Source organism: Pocillopora verrucosa, chromosome 7 (assembly GCF_036669915.1).
Source record: "Pocillopora verrucosa isolate sample1 chromosome 7, ASM3666991v2, whole genome shotgun sequence".
Taxonomy (NCBI): Eukaryota; Metazoa; Cnidaria; class Anthozoa; order Scleractinia; family Pocilloporidae; genus Pocillopora; species Pocillopora verrucosa.
Window position 1 is genome coordinate 12,715,811 of NC_089318.1, and position 21,451 is coordinate 12,737,261.

General features: G+C 37.1%; 2 protein-coding genes and 1 non-coding gene across 6 annotated transcripts; 1 reads left to right on the forward strand and 2 right to left on the reverse strand.

Moving 5' to 3' along the window:
* Positions 1–5,797: 5,797 nt before the first annotated feature.
* On the reverse strand, positions 5,798–5,870 carry Trnar-acg (transfer RNA arginine (anticodon ACG)). The gene has a single exon. It is a non-coding gene; the product is annotated as a tRNA-Arg (tRNA).
* Positions 5,871–8,088: 2,218 nt separating this feature from the next.
* Positions 8,089–12,820, forward strand: LOC131774152 (uncharacterized). Of its 4 annotated transcripts, none has more exons than XR_010718175.1 (7): positions 8,089–8,293; positions 8,891–9,200; positions 9,340–9,420; positions 10,121–10,203; positions 10,553–10,622; positions 10,954–11,018; positions 11,802–12,820. XR_010718175.1 is itself a non-coding variant. In XM_066169660.1 (6 exons), exons 2-5 carry the CDS (start codon positions 8,918–8,920, stop codon positions 10,577–10,579), a joined length of 474 nt encoding a protein of 157 aa, XP_066025757.1. In that variant the 5' UTR covers positions 8,089–8,293; positions 8,891–8,917; the 3' UTR covers positions 10,580–10,622; positions 10,954–11,653. The 4 variants fall into 4 exon arrangements, 2 of the variants coding, with proteins under 2 accessions (XP_066025757.1, XP_066025758.1); XR_010718174.1 differs by lacking the exon at positions 11,802–12,820 and adding an exon at positions 11,605–11,653; XM_066169660.1 differs by lacking the exon at positions 11,802–12,820 and having other exon boundaries at positions 10,954–11,653.
* A 5,235-nt stretch (positions 12,821–18,055) lies between these two features.
* On the reverse strand, positions 18,056–19,657 carry LOC131795942 (kelch repeat and BTB domain-containing protein 8). Its single transcript, XM_066170047.1, has one exon. It carries the CDS (start codon positions 19,514–19,516, stop codon positions 18,104–18,106), a length of 1,413 nt encoding a protein of 470 aa, XP_066026144.1. The 5' UTR covers positions 19,517–19,657; the 3' UTR covers positions 18,056–18,103.
* Positions 19,658–21,451: the final 1,794 nt, after the last annotated feature.

Genomic DNA, 21,451 nt, shown 5'->3' on the forward strand with positions numbered 1-21,451 from the left:
AAACGGTTCCCTTCAAGAGTAGCTCATTTCAAAGTCTGTCCAACATTGACGAAACATTTAACGCAACTGAAATTTTTCTGCATTAAAGGCGTTCAGGTAACTGAGTTTAAAAAGCTTTTTCTTCGTGGAGAGATGAAAAAGCGCGCGCAAATGAAATTCTTAGATTATGACGCCACTCTTAGACATTCCACTATCTTCACGCGGGATTGCAAGTTGATAATGTTTTGTATCCCAGCTTTTTTGCTCTCTTCTTATTTCGTTAATTAAAAAGATACCATTTTTGGCAATTTTTTTTTCCAGTCTGCAAGAGAAAAGGAACAACTAACACAGAAGATCATCTACCTTGAAACAGATATTAACGGTTAGTTTTATGTGGTCACGCATGCATGAAAAGAAAAGTGCGCACGGACTAGGAAGCCATTTTACTAGGAGTTACCGATCCCCCCCTCCCTCCTGCTTCTCGTTCTAGATAGTTCCGTCTTTTGTGTTTTCCCGGTTAACTTTATCGCTCAGACCTTGAATTTGTTCAAACGTTTATAATAAGTAACTGCAATATTAATTTGTGTTTTAACAGCTAAAGAGAAGGAGATTGGCTTTCTTAAGCAAACCCTCTTTGGAAATGACAAAGACATTGCTGATCTCAAAGAAAAACTGTCCCAGCTAAAACATACTGTGCAAAGAACTCAATCTGATTTTGTCAAGCACATGGCATCAATAGACGAAAAGCTACCGGAGGCAAGAAACAACATTGCCGAGCTAAAGGGGGGCCTTAATTTTACTGTCCAGAAGAGTAAAACAGAAGCAGAAGAGTCCCGGAGCAAACCACAAACGGTTAATGGTGAGTATGTAAAGTGGGATGGCGTCGTATCAACTGAGTGGTGACAACGCGGTTGATACGAAGGCCTCGTCTTTATGAACTCATTTTTTATTCCAGGAAAGCGTTAGGGGACGTAATTGGAGAGGAAAGAGGGGTCTGCACCACCTATCACTGAAAATAAATCGGTTCTTTCACAAACTATGGAAAATGAAACATGACTCAAACTCAACGAAGTCAGCATTTACGGGCCTGACTTAAAAGTACGTTTCCCATTTCCCTAAAGGCATAACTTGTAAATACCATTTCCATCCTCAAGACAAGAAGAACAATTTTACCCTGGCAACTTTTCAATAATCGTTTGATTTTATTAAGAGTTCTTCCATGCAGTTTGGTTTTCATTTCTTCTTCTTTTTTTTTCTCTTTTTTTTCTCAACTAGGCAAAGTTTACTTTGACTTTCAACCATCATGGTTTGACACTCCATCCAATAACGGTGGATGTTTCAAAGTTGAAAACTTTCCAGTTACAGCAAAAGATCTTGAAGCCTTAAGGAATGTTAAATCAAATTCTAGGGCCGTCACTGAGCAAGCTAAAGGTATGAAGAAGGAAACTTGTAAAATACGATTCCTCCACAGTCCACATCTGCGCGAAAGCAGTGTAGTCTTATGAGTCACAAAACAGTTAGATACTTAGGACTGATAACATGTTCTTCCATACATCGGCTTTGATTTTTTAATTATCTTTCATCTAGACAAAGATTATTTTAACCATCAACCATCATGGTTTGACACTCTATCAAAAAACGCTGGATGTCTTCAAGTTGAAAACGTTCCAGTTAAAGCAAAAGATCTTGAAGCCATAAAGAAAGGTTTGTAGAGGGAAACTTTTAAAATACGATTCTACATAAGTGATGGTCCAAATCTGTGCGAAGTACTGTCTTCTGATAGTGACGAACCAGTCAAGTCAATTAGAATTGTCGATGTACCCTTCAACTTTAGTACTTTTGCAATGTACTCGCCTGATTCTAATAAAATGAGCAAATTACAGAGGTGTTACATCATACAAACACAGAACCAGTTAAGCCAATCAGAACTGTCGATTTAACCTTGAGCTTTAGTACTTTTGCAATGTACTCGCCTGATTCTCTTAAAATGAGCAACTTAATGAGGTGTTACATCATACAAATATAACACAGATTCCTCTGGTATTAAGGTGAACTTCTTTTCCAAGAAAGCCAAAGGCGTAACAAAACCAATACATATCCCTACTTCCAACTTTGTTTAAGCTCAGACTGTTATGATTTCTGCTGCATCAAGACTCGTGACTTATCCAGTCAGATCAACCCTTTTTCGGAGGAGGTAGCTTGAATTGAAAAGAGTTAGCCTACTCCCTTATCGAGTGCTCAAGGTTACGGTTTTTGCGGCGGTTTAGAATAAATGTCTCGCTGAAATTAATCCACTTTTGGTTCAGTAAGCTAAAAATCTCAGGTATCTTTATGTGGAAACAAAATTCTCTGCCTTGCCATCATAAAACAAAACTTCATTTATCTTTTATCTAGGCAAAGATTATTTTGACCTTCAACCATCATGGTTTGACACTCTATTGGAAAACGCTGGATGTCTTGAAGTGGAAAACTTTCCGGTCAAAGCAAAAGATCTTGAAGTCATGAAGAATGTTGAATCAAATTCAAAAGCCTCCACTAAGCCAGCTAAAGGGTATGAAGAAGAGAACTTGTAAAATACGATTGCACATATTCAACAGTCCACTTCTGTGCGAACGGTGGTGAAGTCTTCCGTAGAGACAAACCAGTTAGACAATTAGAATTGCCAGTGTACCCTTCAGCTTTAGTACCTTTGCAAAGTACCCGCTAATCTTTTTTTCAACTGTCTAAAGAGTCCATATCCTTACCATCGCCCATTACATCTTATTATGGCGAGCACTGTTTCCCGTGGAAAAAAAATAAGTAAACTGTAAAATGCATGTTATAAGCTCCCTGAGTTCAAACATTGTCGTAAGACCTCGTAAGGTGTTTGCCAGTAAGACAATATACGGAAGTAAGTGTAGTGCTGTTTCGTAAATTAAATGCCAAAAATTAACCTGTCAATAATTTAGCATTGTGTTAAATGTTCGTTTGACTTAAAATCGTGACACTGACTCGGATTCTCTTTTACATTCCACAGATCATCGTCAATGCGGGCGACCAAGTCTTCTATTTTTCTAATTGCTTAATAACTTCAAAGCCGGGCGTTGTTTGTAACTTTGAGTTTGTTTTATTCATCGTCTTTGGAAAACTTTTGTGAGCACCGAAATAAATCAACAACCATGTCTTAAGGAACAAATATTTTAATTTTTGGAACATCATTTTTAAAAGCTTTTGTAAATATGTATGTAGCGATGTCATATTTGATAATTACTTAATTAATAATAAGTGAATTTTGACCAAATTTGTCAAAATTGTTCATCTCTTTTTTATTCAAATAAACATTAAATAACACACAAATGAGGTATTTCGAAGACAATATCAGTTTGAAAAAGTATGCTGGGATATGTTTGCAATTTGATGAGTGTGGTCTATTATGCACCATGCATTATTTATTGTAATAGTTACTGACAAACTGTAAGGCAAACTTCTTGTTGATGGAGATAATCTCAGCTATGTAAATCTTGTCTGTTCAGAAATGTGATTGAAGCGACTGAAAACAAAAAGAACACAGAGTACGCTGAATATCAACACTTTTTCCTCCAACCAGACACTGAAATGAGAGCATAACTTAGCATGACTATTGCAAACAAGAATCTTACCTTGCATGAAGCGGTTTAGTCCTCTGAGTTCGGCAATTTTGCCCCAATAACAATCAGCACGCCTATGCACTGTCTCTGTGATCAGAAAGGACATGTGCACAAAGGGTTACCTTTGACTTTAACATAATGTTTTCATCTGTAATCAAACCGATATAAAAATTCTAGAACGTAATTGGTTTTCAGCCCTAACTGGACAGCTAATGGATCATGCTTGTACTTCGACGGTGTATTAAAGCAATTTACCATTGAGAGTGGAGAGTAATCCGAGATCGCTTTGTGATTGGTCCAGAAAACTCGCACCATTCTCTCAACCAATCATATGCAAAACTAAAACCAATCTCGTCTTTATCGCCGGGATTGGCTCTTGAGGTTTTTTCCTTTCTTCTGATCGATCGTCTGGATAACTTTGGTTTTGGTTTTACGACACTCAATGGAAAAGCGCTCTAAATCGCATGCCGTGTTATAGACTGCTGCGTCCATTTTTATTATGTTTTCACCAATGAATACGTTTAACCGATGGGTATCTTGTCTCTGTAACTTTGTCCCAGTTTTTTTTATGTTGGTAACCGAACTTTGGGTCTCCCAATCCCACCTGCATGTAATCATTAGAGTGATAAAAATAAAGACAGGCTTCTAGGATACTTGCCTGGTAGCTGATCCATTGGTATGTCACGACGAAACTGATACGCTAGCTCCTTGAAATTCCGCAATGCGCATCTGTAACAAAGCACACTTTCTGAGTTGATATCATGGCTTGCTGCATCAATAGGAGAAAATAACCAGGAATGCTTTAGTCTTCACTTGTGTTGAGGTTTCAGTTGAGTTGATTTCCAATAACATTAACCTGCGCTAACTCGAACCTTGCGCTAATCCAAACCAAACTCGGTCTCCCATGGATTTCCGTCTTACATCTATTGCAATGTACAAGAAAGCAAAAGCTCTTAGTCCCAAGAACATCTTTTAAGCTCGCGCACAGCCGCAAGGGAAGGGGGGGGAAGGAAGGATCCTGGAGTGACTGGAGTGCGGAGCGCACTTAGCCCCTACCTACAAACGCCAGAAGGTCGCTATCGCTGGACACCCGTCCCTCCCACCTCCCCTCCTCCTCTCCCTCACGAGAAGATCCCTCCTATACCTTAATAGACACTTTTACTTCGGATCAAAAACGCAACGCACCACCCACCCACTGTCGTGTATTATTTGGAGTACAGCTTTAGAACACACTTCTGTAACAAGTCTTTTTCACAAATGTTTTGTTCGGTTAAGTAATCCTGTCGAGAATGAAAATGTTGACGTGTTAGCCTTTTCACTCACAGGTGTGACCAAAAGGGAATATTCCTTAAATATATCATTACAATTTCAAGTACAAAGTGTTGAGAAGAAAGACCAATTAAACAAGGGGATATTGTTGGATCAACGTTAAATTCTCACAGCAAAAACTTCAAGAAATGCTTGCCTGGCGATGCAGTGAATTGATAGTTATATTTTGGAGTTAAAGGGTTAGATTTCTTACTCATTGAGTCAAAAATTTTCCAGCCTAAGTTTCATTATTGAGGATTCATCGAGGAGCTGGTATTGGATAGCTGTTTTGAAAAATACCTTTTCAAGAGGAAAACTCCCTCAAAGAGAAAAATGTTAAAAAAAAAAAAACAGTTTTGAGTAGCACTAAAAAGAATTCTTTGCTTCATTTACTTACGTTGTGCAAATTACACATAACAAAATGAATCACTTAAAAAAAGACAAGTATCATAGACTAAGCATCAGGTAAAGTTTGCTGGAAAATAAAAAAAGTGTTTCTTCCGACATTTTCATGGGATGAAACTAACTAAAGGTTCATAAACTGCAATATTAAAAAAATGCATCTTGTTTTAAAGGATAATGGTACTATTTAAAACTTACCTTAAATATTTTGGATTCACATGGATTGTTGTTGATTATTACCAAGAAAGTGTTATCTCCAATACTGAAATCTGCCATAAATTTAAAAAAAAAATAATAATAATTTCAAGGCTATAAATAACAGATGTCTGGGGAACTAAACTTTGATGCACCAATCTATACATGCACCAGTATTTGCTTGTCTCACTTGACCTCTTTCAAACAATGTGGTTAGAATTTAGGACACAATTAAAAATGTTAAAAGAAATCCAGTGGCTAAAAAGTTTATTTACTTAAAATAACAGCGACCCCGCCAGGATTCGAACCTGGAATCCCCTGATTCGTAGTCAGATGCCTTATCCATTGGGCCACGGGGCCTTTCTCGAAAAACAGAGAGCACCAAAGCATAGAAATAAAAGGAGTATTATGTTCTGAAATGACATCTAACCCAATCAAAAAACAACTATTTGAATAAATTGTTATTCTTGTTGTTGTTGTAATTGTTTGAATACAAAGCCTAAGAAACAAAGTATTTTTCGTTCTGCATGTTTTTTTCTTATTTTTTCCCTCTATTCTTTGCATGAGATAAACAAGGCATGATTTAACCCTAACTATTAGTGCTTGACTCCAGGAAAAACAAACTTCTTCCCGACTAGTCTCAAATCTTCCAGCAGGTGGAGAAGCGTGTGTCTTGCAGCATTCTGAATAAAAAAGGCTAGCAGTCGACTAAAAACTACTCTTATCCACAAAGTACTATTTACCTATAATGACTGGTCCAATACACGATGCAAATCTGACGCCAATGACAAGAAAGCCGCAGCCTCCCTCTGTTCTTTTACGACCTACACATTCCAGTACAACAAGACGCATTAAGCCCTTAAGGTGAACGTCCATGAGCACAAACACGACTGAAAACGCCACCATAGCGTTGTAGGATCCAGTAAGGGTAACAAAAGCAAGCAAATACAAAACCATCTCGTTGCTAGTTGGTAGAGTTCAAACATGCCTCAAAAACTTGAATTTAAACCCGCTGACTTTACAAAAGAAGTGGTTGCGGAAGAACGGAGCAATTCCCGTGTAGTTGTACACGAGGCTTACTCGGTCCGAAGATATGTTCTTACTCTCTCGATGCTTTTATCAAATTTCGGTTTAAAAGACAATGGAAGATTATTGGAAGGAAGGCACTTAATCGAAGTAAAACGGCAAAAAAAAAAAGCTGTCAGGCGTATGAAATCGACGAATTTTAGCCGTTAGTCGTTAACCCTAACCGTAAAAATTTCACTTTAAAACAATGCAAAGAAACTAACCGTTAGCGGTAAAATGGCAAAATTTTAAATGCTAGCCGCATAAGCCATCACCCTTCAAGTTCTAAGGAGTTACTTTGTTTTCGGAGTCTTTGCGTTCGTAATCGCTTGCACTCTGAACACGGACTAGCCATTCTTTAAACAATGTACAAAATGCTCGCACATTTTGCTCTGGACTTAGGGAAACCCGCGCAATAATATTATTTCACTTCTGCTGAGAAAAGTTATATGTATGTCGTTGTCTGCTGATATTTTTACGTGTTATTCATTAACGTTATAAAAGCATTTTAATGTCCAGCTCTGGTGTTAATCGCGTCAAGAATTCTAGTGCCCAGACCTAATGCTTTAAATCCGGCGTGATGTCATAAAGTGACGGCATAAACACGTTACGATGCAACTAGTCATAAACAAATCGAAACTTTGTTTCGCATCAAGGGCTCGGTTCATGCTAAAGCACCGTGAAAGAGAATGCATTTTTCTTGTTTATCAGATTGTTTGAATGAAGATATCAGTTACAAAATGAACAAAAATTAGTCAGGTGACAAAGAGTCTGTGAAGAAATCCTGTTCTGCAAGAATATTTAATGAAGAAGTCAATGTCACAAATCGTTCTGCTGAGAATTATCATGAACCTTTGGAGGCCTCACACGGGGCACGAATCATGGCTAATGAGGTGGGCGTTTCCTATCATTACACCTCCTTTTTTTCGTAAAATAGAAGTACGTTTAGTTGTTTTAGAAGTTACAATTTGTTATCCGAAAGAGCATGAAAAAAAGAAGCTAAAGTCATTTTCATAACAAACGCGCAACTAGACCTGATTCAATACAGAAGCTGTGAAAATAGGTCGTAATTGGTTAATTTCAATTGTAAAACGGTTCCCTCCAAAAGTAGCTCATTTCAAAGTCTGTCCAACATTGACGAAACATTTAACGCAACTGGAACTTTTTTACATTAAAGGCGTTCAGGTAACTGAGTTTAACTCAGAGACGTACGGTCTGTTTATTTGGCCTGCTTGTTTTCGTGTTTCAATTTCTCAGCTGCACTTTGTGAGATTCAGGAGAAACGACAGCTTCTAAACCTACTAACTAATGGGGTCACCTGTCAGTTTCGAACACTTTCTTTGCATCAATAAATATACCAGTCACGATCGCCACCCTTTGCTTGAAAGGAAGCTTCTCTGCGAAAGTGTCAGGGCACGGCGTGAACCCTGGTTACGAGTCAAAACACTGTCTTTACAGGGGAGGGGCAGGGAATAAATTTTAAGGTTAACACATAGCGAAGTTTTCTAACGAATCACAATCGATCGTCTGGTAGACGTTACAAAAGGAGTGTGTGAGAGAGTATTGGACAGAGTATTTCAGTCCAAAAACGTGGAGGAGAACTCTAAGTGATCGATAGAGAGGAAAGCAATCTTCAGCTGCATGTTCATTTCCTTCATACGTCCACTTAGTTATGGCGGCCGTTTCTTTGTCGAATTGCTTGACACTCAATTTGTACGGTGAGGGTCTCATTGTCATAGAAATGCAGTAACCTACCTTTTTTTAAGAAAGAGCGCAGTTGGATTTTACATTTTGCAAAGGCGCACTTTTAAGCATATTTTAAACATTCCCCAATTGGGCGAAATTGTTCACATAATCTGGATGTTAGAGCGGTGGAGGAAAAATGATGATGATGATTATGATAATGACTTGGATCACATGTCAAATGATGTCTAGCAGAGGAGGAATACCACCCCCCCCCTTTCCCCACTAATAAAGGGGCACCTAAAATATCCCAAGCCATGCTATATATTGAAATCAATTAAAAAAACCCAAACTAATAATACATACAACTAACCTTGTCTAAAGTGCACTAGATTCTCCTTAGTTTGAAACCCTGCTTATCAAATCTCTTTGAGTCTACTACTATGCATGAACCTATGAGGATTTACCAGCTTTTGGTTTGCCAGTTTATATATTGTAACAGAACTCTGAAGAATTAAGATTTAGTGTGTAACCATACATGAACTACATGAACCTCTAAAGGAATCAATACTAGGGTAATAGTTTCTACTTTACTTTTCTTAGGTGACTTTATTATTATTTATTACTTTCAGAATGCTGCTCCCAGTTCTAGGGAGTCAATGAAAATTGATGGACAGCAGGTTGACTGTTACATTGGGAGCATAATAGAAGCAGCCACATCAAGCTTGCGGGACATTGTTGTAAGGGTATCAAGCAGCACTGAACAGTCAGAGAAGGATTTTGGTATTAGTAGTGCATCATCACTAAATTTCTGTGGAATCTTGACATCATCCTATAATGAAGTGACTCCAAGTGAGAGTCTTACTGCAGTCTGTGAGCCTGAGGGAGGAACTCCAGATCCAGCTCAGAAATATGAGGCACTTGATGCCCCCAGTCAAGAAGGTAATTACTGCTGTTTCATGAGTATGTTCTATTGCAAGTAGTTCAGCCAAGGACTGCTGTTAGCCTTTTGTATCTCAGGTGGAATATTCTCTCAATCTGTACTTATGCTTAGGATAGTTAACTTGTTGTCTTACCACAGTCTTTGAGCCTGGAGGAAGAACTCCAGTTCCAGCTCAGAGTTATGAGGCATCACCAGCACTTGATGCTCTCAGTCAAGAAGGTAATTACTGCAGCTGTTTAATGAGTATGCTCTATTGCAAGTAGTTCAGCCAGGGCTGCCATTAGCCTTTTGTATCCCAGGTGGAATATTCTCCCAGTCTTTGAGCCTGAAGGAGGAACTCCAGTTCCAGCTCAGAAATATGAGGCATCACCAGCACTTGATGCCCCCAGTCAAGAAGATAATTACTGCTGTTTAATCAGTATGCTCTATTGCAATAAGTTCAGCCAAGGGCTGCAGTTAGCCTTTTGTATATTCCAATTGAAATATTCTCTCAATTTGTACTTATCTAGGATAGTTAACTTTTGTAAAATTTGCCAGTGTTTTAACCCTTTAACTTAAATATCTGAATGTTAATTCTCCCCACTAGCTGCTACTCATTTCCTTATAAATTAGTTATGAGTATTTGGTGTTAGATCAAGGTAAAAAGTTCTACCAGATAAGTTTGAGTATTCTCACTACCTGTCTGCTGGATAATGTGTGAATATTACAGGGAGAAGTAACATGTTAAATAGGGTTAAGCTGAAGAAAGGGTAATTTGCTATTATTATGCATCTGTAGACTCAGTATAAACCTCACCATGAGTGAAAATTAGTTGATGTTCTATCATGGGGAGTAATCCAAAAATTTTCTGTGAATATTTTTATATCTACTGAACATAAAAATAAACATTCAAATTATCAACCATTTGACCTCTTTATAGTGCCTGTTCAGGAGAGCTCTGACCCCCCTATTGATCAACCTCCCCAGTTCCCATCATCACCTGAGCCCAGTGGAAAGAAGATCGTAAGTAGACAGTTCAATGGAACTTGCATTTGGTATAAAAGAACCTTTGATTCATCTAATGTTTATATATTCACTCAATTATTACATAGCTTTAATTTTCACCTTCATTTGCCAAAGGATGATGTAAGAGTGTCCTTCTGCTTGTGGTGGCTGTTGATTTTCCTTAGGATAACCTAAATTATCAGTGGGCGCATCGACAGTCACCCGAGGCTTATGAGAAGGGAAATGTAAAATATAGAATGAATAATGTAGACAGTTAACCTTTTTAGCAATCAAGACAGTGGTTAAGAAGTTCAATCAACTTGGGCCGATCATTGATTAATGATGGAATGATTTTATTCTTGAATAGAAATCCTGCTGGTTCAAATGGCGATGAAAGTCTTCAGTAGTTACACCAACAACAGAGGATACTGAGAAAGGTAAATTGTAATGTAACAATCTTTGTGGTGAAAAATTTAAGGCAATAACATTCTATCATGCTCAGGGTTTTTAGTGACAGTAAGCTCTTGTATCTGATGAGTATTTTGCTATGAACGATAGATAATATACCTAAAGGTAAAAGGTTTTTTTTTATATTAACCATTTTGTATTGCATGAGATTTCAACTGCAAGGTCTGTGAAAAGTTGTGTGATTGTCTGGGTTGAGATTATTAATGTATAGGTAGTGTAAAGATTTCTTCTAATTAATGAACTACAGTTGAATTAAAAAGGAAATCTGTCTGTTAAACAAAAATTTTTCAACCCATGTAGACTCACAGGTTGGAGTACCTTGCATTGCTTTTGAACAATCCCATCTTACCTTGGACAAAAATGAGGTCAGTTCTTCCTTCGCAAAAAATGGTGATTGAAATCACAAGGGCTTGAGTTTTTAATGCATGTAGTTTAAGAAAATAATTCAATAATGGTATGATCAGGGTTTTTCTGACAGTAAGCTCTTGTATCTGATGAGTATTTTCCTATGAATGATAAATAAATACCTAAAGGTGAAAGATTTTTTTTATATTAACCATTTTGTATTGCATGAGATTTCAACTGCAAAGTCCATGAAAAGTAGTGTGATTGTCTGGGTTGAGATAATTAATGTATAATTTGTTTAAGGATTTCTTCTAATTAATGAACTACAGTTGAATTGTAAAAAGGAAATCTGACTGTTAAACAAAAATTTTTCAAACCATGCAGATATACTGGTTCAAGTACTTCAGATTGCTTTTGAATAATCTCATCTTATGAAAAAAGAACCCACATCATATTCATATATGATGTAAGCTCTTTCTTCAAAAAAAGTGGGAAGTGATTGAAATCACAAGGGCTTGAGTTTTTAATTCACATAGTTTAAGAAAATAAGTCAATTGTGGTATGATAATCTTTTCTGAAAGGAGTTTTAAATATTTCTTTATTCAGATCGCTGGGATGAATCAGGTAATGATGTTTTCCTTTTGAACACTGGGAAGGTACCTTTGGTATCAAAACTGTTCCAAAGGTCAAAATCAAAGACACTTACTGAGAATCTCTGCTCATAAGTGAGAGTATTTCTGTAATTCTATGTTAATTAATAAACTATGTCAATGACTATATTATCTAAAAGAAAACTTTTTAAGGTGGTAATTAGATGCATACTCTGCTCAAGATATTTGGAATCCAGTTGAAAGTGCAGTGCAGGTACTTGCATGATTGTTATATACCATTTGATTATTCCCTGTCTTGCAAAATGCAGTGAAATTGAGGTAAATTTTTTGTTTTCTGCAATCCAAGATTTTACATCATGTATTTTCAATCACTATAACTATAATGTGGGTTAATCATCTTTGTTTGATCTCTGAATTCAGAAATATAGAAAAGTACATCTAGAAAAATCTTGTCACTGACAGATTCACTGTTGTTATCCATGGAGAGGATGATGGTGCGAAGCTCTGTTGATTCATTTGGCGAAAATATTCTGTAAACTATTGAAAAATAGGTAAGAGAAGTTTAAACTGATGAAAACATATACTAACTTCAAATATAAGCAACCAAATCAACAAAGTCAGAAGTCAGATGATAAATTTGGTGAATTATACTTATAATTATCATCTTTTCATTTCATGCATGCCGCCCATGGAAGATTAGTTGTCAAGCTGTTACACAGTGATTGATGTAAGAATCTCTAGTTGACAAATTGTTTGGCCAACAGTAACAAGATCATGTCAGTTTTACCCAATTTATTCCAGCTTTGTCTCTGTTGTGATCATTAGGAAGCACTGAGGATACATTGTAGGGGATTTTTTAGGGTTTTCAAATTGTAGGGGCTTTTATTAGGATTTTCAAATTTACTAGTATCTTCAAGAGAATAAATTAGGACTAAGTTTTAGTCTTTTTATCATGGAGGAATGCATAATGTAACTGCGATCAAGATCAATTGTGCCTCCTAGTGGTTTCATCACAAACTGGCTGCAAAGTACATTGCATGCTTATTTTTTGCAGAGACCCTTGAGGATCTTGTTAAGAAGAGTAGCTTAACAACAGGTCTCTCTTTCTGTAGTATTCATCATTTTATTTAGTACAGAATGTGACAGCAACCAATCACTGTGCATCATGCAAAAAATATATGCCCAACTTCTTATAATGATATATAGCTAATCATTATAACAAGTTGGGCATTAATTTTTTTCACTCTTGTAAACTGAATGTTTAACAGTCTGCTTTGGTGATAATCACTTCTTTCTATAGAAAGAAGTGATTATCACCAAAGCAGACTGTTAAACATGCATACAGCTAGAGTTATGGATAAGAACTTTCAGAAGAAGTTGGGTATATATTATCTCTCAATTTTTGTAAACGTAACATAATCATGAAGGGTCCAATTAAAATGCAAGATAATTACTTCAAATGTTCCCAGAATTCTTTCAAAGATCTATATTCCCTGACCTTGAGGAAATTTTTATATCCCTGAGTTTTCCTTAAACTTGCAGCAACCATGAATAATGCTGTGAAAAAGAGATATAGCTAAAAGCGTGCACGAAGCATGTTACTTGATGCAAATTATGACTTTGACAGCGACGATTTGAGGAACTTTTAGAGTCAATGTTGTTCATAATTGTGCGATTTTTCCACAAATTATATATCAAATTGTTTCATATCATTTCATACTTTAAAAACCCTTGCCTCCAGCTACCGTAAAATGTACCGTGAACTGATGAAATAATGCACATGATTAGTGTCCATCATACCTCTTAACCTTCTACACCTTAATATCAGTAAAGGTATTCTCCATACTGTTCCCCATACATTCCGTAAGGTACTGACAAGAAGAATTTGTGTAACAATCAACAGCTTCTTTTGATGCTGATAACTTTTCCTTACTCTCATGGCCTTACCATGATGCGCACATTCAATGACGATAATTTGCATAAATTCAACGAGAACCTTTCAAACGCAAAATGATCCTTATTTCGTCACATGGAAGATCCCAATGAAGCCTATAATGATTTTATTGAAGGATACTCCAGAATCTATAACACCTGTTTCCCTTTAAAGGTTCTCAAAGGTAAGCAGGTAAACAAGTTCTTTTCTCCATGGCTTAGCCGTGGACTTCTGAAATCATCTTCCACATCTTCTGCGATGAAGTATAAAGCCTACAAAAACAAACTCACCCATCTTATTCGCATTACCAAACGTAAATACTACGACTCCAAATTTGAGAATGCCAGAAATGACCTCAAAACAACTTGGAAATTGTTAAATGAAGTTATCAACAAGCGTAAAAGTAAGTCATCTCTTCCCATATCATTCAAATCTGAAGGCAGAACATAAACGGATCCAATAGAGATCGCTGACAGATTCTGTAAATACTTTACAAACATTGGTCCCAACCTAGCTAAATCTATACCCAAGGTGAATCCTTTTCGTTCTTATCTTGGTGATAATATCCGTTCCTCCATAAACTTAAAGCCCACCACAACAAGTGAACTGGAAAGCATTTGTGACATGTTCGCTTCAAAGAAGGCTCATGGCTATGACAGTATCCCAATGCATGTCATTAAATATTGATTTCACCTTATTTCTGCTCCATTGGCAGATATTATCAATCTATCTCTGCTAAAAGGCATTTTCCCGGACAAACTTAAAATCGCTAAAATTATTCCCATCTTCAAAGCAGAGACCTATTTCTTTGTTGTCTAATTTTTCCAAATTTTTTGAAAAAGTCATGTACAATCGCTTGGTAGAATTTGCCGAAAAACACGATATACTTTACCGCTGTCAGTTTGGATTTCGGAAAAATCACTCGACATCGCACGCACTAATTCATTTGGTAAATAAAATAGCTTCTGCAATCGACCAACACGAAACAACGGTGGGTGTTTTCCTAGATCTTTCCAAAGCATTTGACACTCTCGACCATCATATCTTGTTTGCGAAATTGGAGCACTATATGGTATCCGTGACGTGGCTCTGCAGTGGTTCAAAAGCTACTTTTCTTGCCGCCAGCAATTCGCCCAATTCAATCAAGCTTGCTCTCCTATGCAAACCATCAAGTGTGGTGTCCCTCAAGGTTCGATTTTAGGCCCTCTAATGTTCATTCTATACATAAATGACCTCCCTAATGCCTCTGAATTAACAGACCCTCTGCTTTTCGCTGATGACACCAGCATCTTTTATTCTCACTCAAACCCAAATTGCTTAGAATCCGTACTTAATGATGAACTCCAAAATATTGATGTCTGACTAAAATGCAATAAGCTCTCAGTTAATATAAGGAAAACTAACTACGTAATTTTTAAACCCAGACAGAAGAAATTTAACTCCAGCATTTCTCTCTCCTTTGGAGGTAAACCCCTACAACAATCTAACGTAACTAAATTCCTTGGGGTCTATATTGATGATCATCTCACTTGGAAACACCATATCAGCTATGTATGTAAACACATCGCTAAATCAATAGGTATCCCAATGCATGTCTCGCTTTTTCTTATCCTCTACAACCAAGCTCACTTTGTACTACACCTTAATTTATCCTTATATCGTCTATTGTAACTGTGCCTGGTCGTCCACATACGTATCTAACTTAAATAGAATTTACGACTTGCAAAAGCGAGCTGTGCGGGCTATCACCAACTCAGACTATCGAGCCCATTCCGCTCCTTTATTCTCCAAACTAGGAATTTTAGATATTTTCCAAGTCAATACGTTTGAAATCGCCAAATTCATGTTTTATTATAGAAATAACTTATTGCCTCCATTGCTTCTCAATCTTTTTGTAACGAATAGCCAAATTCACAACTATGGTACCAGAACAGCCAGTAATTATCGAACGCATTTGTGCCGTACAAATCTCAAGCAATTTACAATTCTTTACCAAGGTCCTAAAATTTGGAACTCTCTTCCTGTTTCAGTCACTCGTTCGTCAAACCTTCTTAGTTTTAAGACGAAAATGCAAGAGTTTTTACTTAAATAATCCTTGAGTTGGCCTAGCCGCACATTCGCAGCACTTTTTCTTTACTTTATTTATTAATGTAAGTGAGGTGGCTCTCCCATAAGCCCGGTGGCTTCCTGGGTCTCCTCGCCTTCTAGCTATAACCGCTGTAAATAAATTTTTTTTTTGTATTATGTAAATAAGGCAAATAAAAATATGATGATAATGATGATGATGATATTGCATGATTCAGGGGTGATATTGTAAAGAGAAATTAGATGCTAGTCACTCTTAGGAGTTAAAGAGTTAATTAAACAAGCACACTGAACTATCTTTTTAATTGTATTTTTCAAAAAAGACAATGCGAGAGAACATTTAAGGAAAGTTTAAAAAAATCGTTGGATAACTTTTTTTTTCTGAGGAATCACTTTAAGACAAAGTCTTGTGTTAACATTATCTTTTTTTTCTAAACTAGTTACTATCAATGGTGACTGGAGAGTTTGTCCTCCCTGCTGGCATTGCATCTGAACAAACAAAAAGCTGTGGTACGTAAGCTGGACACAAAATTTTTTGAACTAAGTTGTTCGGAACATAATCAGAAGGTTTTTTCATTGCTACATTGCAATCCGCAAGTGTCGATTAGGGAAACTGATTTTAACTTTAATTTTATCAAAAACAAGCTGTACATTCATATAGCACAAGACGTTCCAATGATCTTTGTTTACCCCTTCCTCGAACTAACTGGGGTAAACAAACATTTACCGATCAAGCTGCGAACGACTGGAACAGTCTTCCAACTGATCTGAAAGAAACACATCTCTTATCTATTTTTAAATCCAAGCTGAAAACTTTTTTAAAAGATTTTGATTAATTTTAAACTTTGATATTTTAATTAGTTATCAATTATAAGATTTTGACTCTTTAAATTTATTTATAAACATTTCATTTTATTTTATTTATTTATTATTATTATCATTATTATTATCATTATTATTTTATCAATTAGGGTAATTAATTGAATTAATTAGTTAATGAGGGCCCCACTTAAAACTGCTGTGGTGAGTTGGGCTCCCTTGTTAAATATTATTATTATTATTATTATTATTATTATTATTATTGTTATTATTATTGTTATTATTATTGTTATTATTATCATCATCATTATTATAGTACCATGCTGGATACATGGAATCAGAGACCTGGTGTAGACATTGTGCAATAAAAAGTTCTTCAGCATAACCCTTACAACTACACCTCCCCTTAGCACACACAGAGTATGTCCATGTTAAAAGAATTCTGCTACAGTAAAGAGCTGTTGCTACCCCTAGCTAAAGTTCCATCATACAAAGGCTGCTTATCCAATCTAAGTAAGACTTCCTCAAAGAGGTAAATAATCGATTCAAGCACATTTTTAACAGTCCCATCTATTTTAATTACAGGTCTTGAGTTCTTTCAACTATAAATACAGCTTTCACACTTTCCAAGAAAGCTTAAGTTCCCTGTCAAAGACTTCTAAAGTAGCTATGTATTCTGATAATTGCATGAAAACACCCACAGTACCATCCCGGGAAAATTTGTCTCGCTGGTCAGTGTAATTTTTTTAATAATAGATTTTATCAAACGATTTTTATGCACCTCATGTGCCACCTTCTTTTGTCCTTGACACATTTTAACACCATCTGTGATCTATTACTGAACAGATAAACAGAAGAAAAACTCTGACTTACTACCCCTAGCGCAAAGTCCATCACACAAAGGCTGAATTTGACTTATGAACTTATACCAAGGCCTGTATTGCAAAGCCCAAATGAATGTTTGCTTCCACCAGGAAAACAACCCAAACGTTGTCAAGGGGCTAGCTTTTGACTTAAGCTCTGAACCTATCATCAATAGAAAATTATTTGAAAAATCACTGTGATAATCATAATTTGATAGAACACAAACAAACAGAATTTGACTTTTAAGGTCCTGAATACACAAGATTTCTATCACAAAATGTCGGTTCTCAACATTCACAAAGTATTTTTCATTGCGATTGACGAAGGGCTAACGCTCGAAACGTCAGCTTTTTTACCCTTTACAGTGGCTAATTTACGTTTTCAACTCAGTTGTTAACACTAAATTACCTGCATTTAGGACAGTTTTCCCGGCGGGAAAAAAAACTCAAAGAAGCTTCTTGTATCTGTTTCTACGTGTTACCTGAGGCATTTTGACGGTATTCCGAAAAAGTGACCTTTTAGCCATCAGTTCGTCAGTTACCCTTTAATGGCCACACTTTGTATCATGTAACCAATCACATATAAAGTACACAAATTGATATTGAATCTCTTCTCTCGAATCAGTGCTTAATTTGGTGGGCAGATAAGTTATTACAATGAAAAATGGAAAATAAATTCATTTTGTATTCAGTCAGGTAACAACAGAAAAAATTATGGTATATATTCTAAATTAATTCGTCCATTTTTAGAATCACAGTAAAAATCACGAGGCTACTTAAATGATATATTGTCATCAAAATGCCCTCCATGCAAACTGAAGTCTGGTGATACCTTCTTCACCCTGTGAGTAAACAACAGCAGCACTAATTCCGGCCAGGAAACCATACGACCCTGGTGGAGTCTCAGTGTAGAATCCTCCACCATCCCCTCCATAAGGACCATAACATTTAGGATCACCATTTTCATCTTTCTTGTTAGTGTAAAAGGAGAGGCGGTCAATCATCCATCCAGAATTAACATCAACTTTGACGATCCTTTCATTTTTTTCCAAGTGAAATTCATGGTGTTCGGACAGATCAGAGTCACTTCCCATCATAATCTCTCGGTCACCATCATGATTAAAAAAAATCTTCAGCCCTCCCAGGACAGGCGTCCCATACCAGCGTCGAATCCAAAGTTTCATTCCCTTTATGAAGACGTCACTGCCAAGATCTTCAGCAGCCTCTTTGTTGTTGTGATGTGATGTTTCAGGATGTACGTAGCCACCAGTGGCAAAGGAACACCCCCAACTGACGGTAGGTTTGGCAAACGCCCGAGTGGTCGCCCATATTTCATCGGCTGAATCTTTCTCGGGGGAATCAGTTTTTAGCTTCCGAGCCTTTGAAATGCTTCCTCTGCTGGAGTCTGCAATAAGTTTATGTTCTGAGATTTCTTCCAGATAAGACTCTGATAAAGTTGGGAGTCGTACCAAGGATAACAATTCTGGAAAATGTCTTTTTCGGTTGTCGATATCATGCTCAACATACTTGAAAACAGCTTCCAACACGACCTTTTCCCTTTCCTCTTTGGACGGAATCAGGCTCTCGATAACCACGCAAATACCTTCATCAGCAAGAATCTCTTTCAGGAAACCAATTGGAAGCGACAAAAACTCTTCCATCCGAGTGACTTTGGTAAAATGCAGCAAAAAGTGCTTTTTAGCCTCCTTCATTAGCTGTTCCAGCGCAAACAAATCAGCAAGTTGCCAGATGCTAGGACAAGTTTTATCATTAATTGCACCTTTCAGAAAATCTCCGCACGATTCCTTGACAAACTCCACTTGCAAATAATTGGATACCTCGAGCAAAGTTTGCACATTGTCTTTGCTGATGTCAATTTTTCCCGAATATGCGAATTCGATCAAATCGCTGATAGCATTCTCGTCAAAGCCAAGAACTTCTACCTCTTTTTTCTCTCCATCGTCCCAGTTTTTCCCGAACAAGGCTTCAAAATAAGGACTAAAAGAGGCCAGAACAACACGATGAACTGAAAGCCGTCGGTCTTCACTAATCTTTAAAGTGACATCGGAATATCTGCCATCTTTGTACATGGTCAAAAGCCCCTTCAGCAGACTACAGCCGTGGCTTGGATCGTTTGCATGTAAGGTTTCCAACTCCGTCGAAAAATACCTTTCCAGAGAAGGTAAACCTCTTTTCATTGCGGCCATTTTGAAGATTTTCCGAGAAGAGAAAAGTTTAAATGTTCGGTTTCGCTAACGTGGTCTGCAAAGTCTTTAGATTTTAGTTGACAGCGGAAGTCGGGGTGACTAGTTACCAGATGTCACACTCAGGTGGAATACATGATCAAAAGTCCCTTCAGCAGTTTGGAACCATGGCTGTAATCTTTTGCGTTAAAATTTCCAGATTAATATTCGTCGAAAGAGAGCTGACAAAAGAAGAAGTTTACAATCTCTTGGCAGTGGCCATGTAGACGATTTTTATACCAAGGGAAATCCTGATTTTTCGGTTTAATCACGTTGCTTGCAACCAATCAAAAGCAATATATTTTACCTTCATTTTCGAAGCTGAGTATAGCTTTGTTTCTCTATTAATACATCTGGAGAGGACCAAAATACCTCAGTTCGATTGGTGGTCATGGTAATTGGCACTATCAGTCCAGGGCCGGAATGAATCTGCTACAATCAAAACTAGAAAATTTTATATAGCTGCCAGAGCTGATGTAGCTGTGAGAACTGAATGTCATTATTTTTGTCTAGTTGCTTTGTAAAAATCATTACGCTATTCAGAAAGTTTTTGTTTCGACGCGTGATTCCCGATTCAAACTTCAACGTAGCCAAGCACTGAGAGGACAAGCTCGAAAACCCGTCTTACTTACAGTTACTTACTTGCATACCGGGTGAAAATGTTTACACGTGCACAAACTGATCTGATAATGAGAGAAATTTCTCTATTTGTGTGGAACATCAAGTAAAGCTTAGTTTGACAATATGTGCCGAAACTGAAAAATTCTGAAAATGAATTTGTTTTCCGTGTTTGATTTAGTATCAGACTCTAAAACAAGACTAATTCCATATCAAGTTTCGATAACACTTTTTTTTTAGATTGCTGACTTATAACGTCTAAAACTGACAGTCGTGTGATGTCTCGAGCCATTTGCCACTGCATGTTTTAATTTATTTCTCCACATCATTAAGTCAACGCGCATTCATAGTAATACTGAGAAAAGGGAAAAAGAAAACAGCAAAGCCAAATGAGTAACTAGTTGAGCCGAGCCATGATGAAAAGAAAACAATTCATCACATGTATCTCTTGGTAATCCAGCGTTCATGAGAATATTCTTAATGCCAGAAGAGAACAAGTTATTTGTGTTCCCAGAAAGACTACTTGGGTTGTCGTGTTGTTCGTGAACTTTCTTTCCTCCAACCTTGAACATTGACAATGATTCCCTGTGTAGCTCCATCCTAACTATCATGACCTTAAGCTTATAACTTGTGTTGAATTTTATCAATTTTTTTGAGTACACCTTCGCCACTGACTTCCGCTCCTGATTTTATTGCAAAGAGAAGCGTTTGTCTGAGAAAAACAAGCACCTCTCTCTACTTTTTGGGTCACAATCCGACAGCTAAATGATTAAAAGAATCGTAAAGGAAAAACGAAAAATACCAAATAAGACAAAATTCATAAAGAAGACCTTTCTTTAAAAAATATAATCCCCTCCTAGCAAGTTAGCTTTGAATGGCCGAGGACGATTTGGACGCTTACTAAAGCCATCCTTGTCAGTTAACCCAAGTTCAATCTCTTGGAAACTGCGCATGACCAGTGAGATAACCGGCTTAACTAACTACCGGCGTAATGAACACGAAATGGAAGCAGAATATGCAAACACACCTATGTAAACATTGGACCACCCGGCCGGCAAGTGATGAACAACTACGTCACTCGCCGCTGAACAACGACGTCTTCACTGATCTACAGGGACACTACCCACCCAGGAATTCGAATGAAATAAGTCAAACTCACACTTTTATACATTTTCATCACCTGTCTGATTGATATTGTATTGATATTGCTTGGAGAAATTCGGTCTTGGTCACTCGTGGGAGTTAAAGGGTTAATGAATGATTCAGCAGTTTTACTGTTAG